The following is a 5,915-nucleotide window of genomic DNA, read 5'->3' on the forward strand; positions in this document are numbered from 1 at the left end:
GTTCGGTGATTTTTTTGGGTGCTCACAGTCGGCTACCTCGGGTTTTCCAAGCACCACAACTTGCATCATATCACAAGTTTTAATCTGGTTTCTTTCCTTTTGAATCCCAGAAATCTGCATCACCATTGTTGAAATTTCAAGAGAAAATTCGAGATACCCAGATGAAAATTAAAGCTCATTAAGTATATAATTCGATATACAATTCAGTTTTTTTTGTGCGAAATTGCTTTGGATTTGCTCAAAAAATCCCGACGAATTTTGGGTTTGGGCTTCACTACAAGGATGGGTGGAAGAGAAAAGAAGAGAGGAGACCGAAAATGCAGATCGGAAGAAAGAGGATAGTGGGTGGAGATTTCTGGCTAGCAACAAACAATAGTAGTGGATGGCTGCGACATTTGAAGAAATTGGTGGATAATTGATGATTTGGATTCAAGTTGAGGAAGAGGATAAAGATTTCCATGGGAAGGGGAAAGAATAAAGAAAAATGAGGAAAAGAAATGTTAACGGAAAAGTTAACGGAATAGACGGAAAATGGTCAATAAGGGTATTTGATGATATTGTTTTAAATGTCAGGGGTATTTGGTGCATTTTGGAAAGTTTAGGGGTACTTGGTGCATTAAAGTAAACCTCGAGGGCATTTGGTGAAAAATCCGATTAAATTAATAAGTCAATTTAAATGTTTTAAACTCCGCGCCGGTCAAACCGGTGCGAGTATTAAGAGACGGAGGGAGTATCTTTGTAATTTGAAACAACGGAGTACATTTTTTTTTATGTTTTTCTATAAAATAAAGTTGTAGATTTTTTTTTGTAATTTTGTGGTAATCTAAATGTCAGTGGATTATAATAAAGAAAGTAACCAAAAAGACAAGAAGGAAATGCAAGGAAGGAAATGCAATATACCGTATATTCATGTCTAGGTACAAATTTATGTTATTGCGTTGAGCCGTTGACGATTGAACTCGTCTTCACATTTCAAAACTTACTTCTACGGTTCTACCAAGTACCAAGGGTACCATAAACTAACACCATAGTCCTACTCCTCTATTAGTAAGTTATAAGTAAGCCTGCGATAGATACATAGTGGACGCTCCAACCAATTTGAGAAATTGTCCATCAATCTATACTATTATTAAATCTTCAAGGTAAGGAATGTCACGTTGTCATATATTGTTGTGATTTTGCAAGTGAAATGGCGATGTGTGATGTGTCATGTCATGTGCACATATGTAGTACTCAGTTTTATTATCACAAAAGATGTTAATATCAATGTTCGAACTCATGACTTCTCATTCATAATTTAAAGTTTTAACCATCTCTACAATGATATAATATAAAGGTCGTAACATGCGACTTTTAAGCCGTGTCACAGTGGTGACATTGCACGCCTATGTGTCATAAATGTATTTGAAACTAAAATATTTAGGCCCTGTTCGGCAAAATTAGCGGTTAGCGGATAGCGGTTAGCGGTTGAGTAGCGGGTAGCGATTAAAGTAGCGAGTAGCGGTGAATAGTAGCGGGTAACGGTTAGCTGTCAAAGTAGCGGTAACTAATATGAGTGTTCGGTAAAAGTAGCGGTTGATATTATAAAAATAAAAATAAAAACAAGAATATTATTTAAAACTTTATTATAAATTTGTCAAACGCTACCCGTTACCTTAAACGCTACTAATTTTAACGTTTGACAAAAGCTACCCAACCGCTACCTCAACCGCTAACCGCTACCTAAATCGCTACTTTACCAAACACTTCCAAATTTTACAAGTAGCGTCTTGACCAGGTCAAAACGCTACCCGCTACCTCAAACGCTACCGCCGAACACGCCCTTAGATTATGTAACTTATTATACATGTTACAAAAAAGGTAGGAAAATCTTTTTCCATTTTAATATTCTAATTTACAAATTAAATAATGTAATTTTTTATTCAGAAAAAATGATTCTAATTTGTATAGGAAATTAGAAAAAAAAATAATTTTAATTATTTATATGATATAGGAAATTAAAATGAAAATAATTTTATTAATTTATACTTAAAAAATAAAAAAATGGGTGTGATCGTTGAAGGAAAAGATGGGTGCCGTTCTTTTCCTATACAAATTAGAATTATTTTTTCTTTGCCTTTATATATAAATGGGTGTGTTGTTGAAGTGCCGTTCTTCAATTCCTCTCTAGATGAACTCAAACATGGTGCGTGACTGGGGTGTAGTGAGGCTGGGAGATGAACGACCCTTCTACTACGAAAAAGACCTAATTAAAACTAACCTAATCATTAAAATTAAAATAATTTTTAAAGTAATGTATAATTATGAATTTTTATTTACATAAAATATATCAGTAGATTATAAATTAGTGTATTTTTTAAATTAAAATGATGTATTTTTTAAATTGCACAAAAATATATTATTAGATTATTATTTTTATTCTTTTAATTTGTAATTTATAAGATAAAAGGAAATATATATTTACTATAAATATAATAAATATTTGTTCTTTCTTTGTATCGACTGCCTTATTTATTTATTTTCATAGTAAAAATATTAAATTGATAGTAAAAAAATTTGATGACGTATTGTCTACATGGCGCCTATATGTATCAATGAAATGACGACATGTAAGATTGCGACAACAAAATGTTGTCGCAACTTGCGACCTATATCATCGTCCTATAATATATCACTTTAAAGTAATGAAAAAGAAAAAAATCATTCTTATAAATATTAAACTTTAATGCCCAACAATATAATTTGAATAATAACCTATCACGGAGTATAATTGTTTTTACTTAATCTTTCTTAATTACTCAAATCATACGTAAAAAAAGTTAATTATTGCACTACATCTTTAGCTAACGAATTGTGTATTTTTCCAAAAATAATTTTTTTTGTTATTCAATTCGTAACTATTGATATATTGAGAAATTTCTATGTTTATAAGTGAATTAGAAAATATAAAGTTATATACAGAGTACCAATAACGTAAACTACTAAAAAAATAAAGTTTTATACTGAGTATCAATCAAATAAACTAAATTAATCTTACAAAAAAACTATTCCCTCCGTATTTATTTAAGGGATACACTTGGTCGGGCACGAGTATTAAGAAAAAGAATTGAATGAAATAAAATAAAAAAGCAAGTGAGGTTGGTTAGATATTTTAATAAGTAAACAAGTGGGGACCATGTCATTTTGGGGGGTGGGAGGTGGGGTTGGTTTATGAAATTATTTGTTTAATAGGATGGTGGGTCATATGGTAAATAAGATGTATTATTTAATTAGATGGTGGGGTTGATAAGTTACTAAAAATGGCAAGTGTATCTCTTAAATAAATACGGCTGGAAAAGACAAGTGTATCCCTTAAATAAATACGGAGGGAGTATACAACATCTACAAAGAAACTTGAATCTAACCAAATTTTGTTAACTAATTATAAATTTGTTAATCAATTTTTTATTTTTTTTGTGCAAATAAGCCACAAGGGCGGGGATGAGAATCGATCCCAGGATCACCTGTAATGGGGATGGAAGCTCTAACCAACTGAGCTATCCATCACTCTCAATTTGTTAATCAATATTTATGTACACATAATAATTGTGCTAAATTCATTTTAAATAAAAAGTTAATATCAACATACAATGTGCAACCTGAGGCATCGCCTAGGGAAACAACTAGTTAAATAAATTAAAATAAGATAAGTTATTTTGAACTTATTGAACTTATATTTATTGTTTAACTTACTTGAATATACGTGGATAATGAACTTATGGACCTTGAATTGAACTTAATTTTATGTTTTAAAAAAAAATCAGACCGCATCAAATAAGAAAAATTCAGACCAGATCATACTAGATAAGAAAAGCCAGATCAAGTTAGATTAGGAAGAATCAGATCACGGGCGACCAGAAACTTAAAAAATCAGATCGATCATACTAGAATAGATGAAGAGAATAAGGCATTAACATGATAAGGCCGAAGTTGTGAGAGTAAGGGCTTTGCACTATTTTTTTGTTTTGTTGTTACTTGTTACAACCTGGTTAACCCTTAGGGCTAATTTGAATTAGGGGAGAATTTTGAATAGATAGGTTTTAGTCCCTTTTTAATTGTTGTTACGGAAGATCGAATACGCGATCTGCCCTACTAAGTCCAGCCTCAATAAGCATTGAACCAACAAACAATTCATACTAATTTTTGTGAGAGTACGGAGTATTATATAATCCACGTAATAATAGGATATGATTTCAGTACAAGGTTGAAATCACCCCTCCATTTCCTCATATTTGTGTACCTATGTTTCTTCATACGGTCCAACCAGCTATAAATATCACATTACTATAACTTTCTTTTTAACCAAAAACTGCAAAAAAACACATAACACCACTCTCAAGTCTCAACCTCCCTCTCTATGGAGTACAGTACTCTTTACAACCCTAATTTCAAGTCCTCTTCTTGTTCTTCGACAAGGACTACTAAAAATACTAGAAATGGTAAGAAAAAAGGTGGTAACAACAACAACAACGACGACAACACCAAGAAGCGCGAGGTGAGGCTATCGACCGACCCACAAAGCATAGCGGCGAGAGAAAGAAGGCATAGAATAAGCAACCGGTTCAAGATGTTACAGAGTTTAGTCCCTGGTGGTGCTAAGCTTGACACCGTCTCCATGTTGGAACAAGCCATTCAATATGTCAAGTTCTTACAAGCTCAAATTTGTTTTCATGAAGCCCTCATAAAAAACAACACCACCACTACCAACAACAACAACAACAACAACAACAACAACAACAACAACAACGACAACGACAACGACGGTGTTAAAAGTTGCACTAATATTAATACTAGTGCTAGTACTAATGTTAATGTTGATGATGATGCATACTACTACGACGACAACCAATATTATTATGCATTAATGTACGATTGTAACAATTATATAAACCAACTAGAAGGTGGTGGTGCGGCTAGTGGCGCCGTTGGTGGTAGCAAAGGCGGATTCAATGGCGGCTTTTGCAACCTTCAAGAGATGAACATGGCGCCGGCAACCCCGAGCCCGGAAGCTGCAAACTACGAATTAGCAGCACAAATTCAAGATGGTTGGAATTATTACCAGGAAATTGATTATAAGAGGCCTCATCTTAACTATTATTAGTGAATAATTATTGATTGATTAGAGTAAGTAAGTTCTAGCTACTAGAAAACCTGATGGTGCACCCTGCATGTGATGTGTCTGTACTTCTATTTTATCTTTTGCTATTTACATGTCTCTTCAATTTCTCAAAATTGTTGACCAAATGTATTCGTATGATGCTACTCCGTACTCCATTATATTACGAAATTGTACTCTAAGTATGTTGCGGAGTACGTACTTATGTATGAATATTAGTTTCATTAGTGAAGTGTTAATGTGATTATTTCAATTTTATTATTTTTCAATTTATCAGACATTGTGGTCCCGTAGCTCAGTCGGTTAGAGCGTTGGTCTTATGAGCCGAAGGTCGCGAGTTCGAGCCTCGCTGGGACCAATTATTATTGCTATTTTTACTTCTTTTTAATATCCACCTGTTTATTGTAATAATTACACATTTTTTTTGTTCTAAAATGAATTATTGATCAATTTCTATCATTTACATCATGCTTTAATGTTTATTATGTTTACATAAGAGACCTAAAGTAGTAAATACACCTTGTATACGGCGTATATTTTTTTTTATCATTTACTCTACATAGAGTTATCCCAGTTAAAGTAGTGTTTTATTATTATCGTTAATAGTCAAAATATGTTAACTAAAAAAAGCGAAAAATATACACATATCTTTTTAGAGTATATGTATATTCTAATATTTAATGTTATTTTATAATATGGATGTAATGTTGGCTTGTTGCGGAATAGCAAGGATTTAATGGCTCATGAAATAACTCACCTT

General features: G+C 32.6%; 1 protein-coding gene and 1 non-coding gene across 2 annotated transcripts; both read left to right on the top strand.

Annotated features, from left to right (window-relative positions):
* Positions 1-4,264: 4,264 nt before the first annotated feature.
* LOC130462534 (uncharacterized) lies at positions 4,265-5,433 on the top strand. The gene has a single exon (XM_056830968.1). The coding sequence runs from the start codon at positions 4,397-4,399 to the stop codon at positions 5,138-5,140; it is 744 nt and encodes a 247-aa protein (XP_056686946.1). The 5' UTR covers positions 4,265-4,396; the 3' UTR covers positions 5,141-5,433.
* A 6-nt stretch (positions 5,434-5,439) lies between these two features.
* On the top strand, positions 5,440-5,513 carry TRNAI-UAU (transfer RNA isoleucine (anticodon UAU)). Its single transcript has one exon. It is a non-coding gene; the product is annotated as a tRNA-Ile (tRNA).
* Positions 5,514-5,915: the final 402 nt, after the last annotated feature.

The sequence above is a fragment of the Spinacia oleracea genome, chromosome 6, assembly GCF_020520425.1.
Source record: "Spinacia oleracea cultivar Varoflay chromosome 6, BTI_SOV_V1, whole genome shotgun sequence".
NCBI lineage: Eukaryota > Viridiplantae > Streptophyta > Magnoliopsida > Caryophyllales > Amaranthaceae > Spinacia > Spinacia oleracea.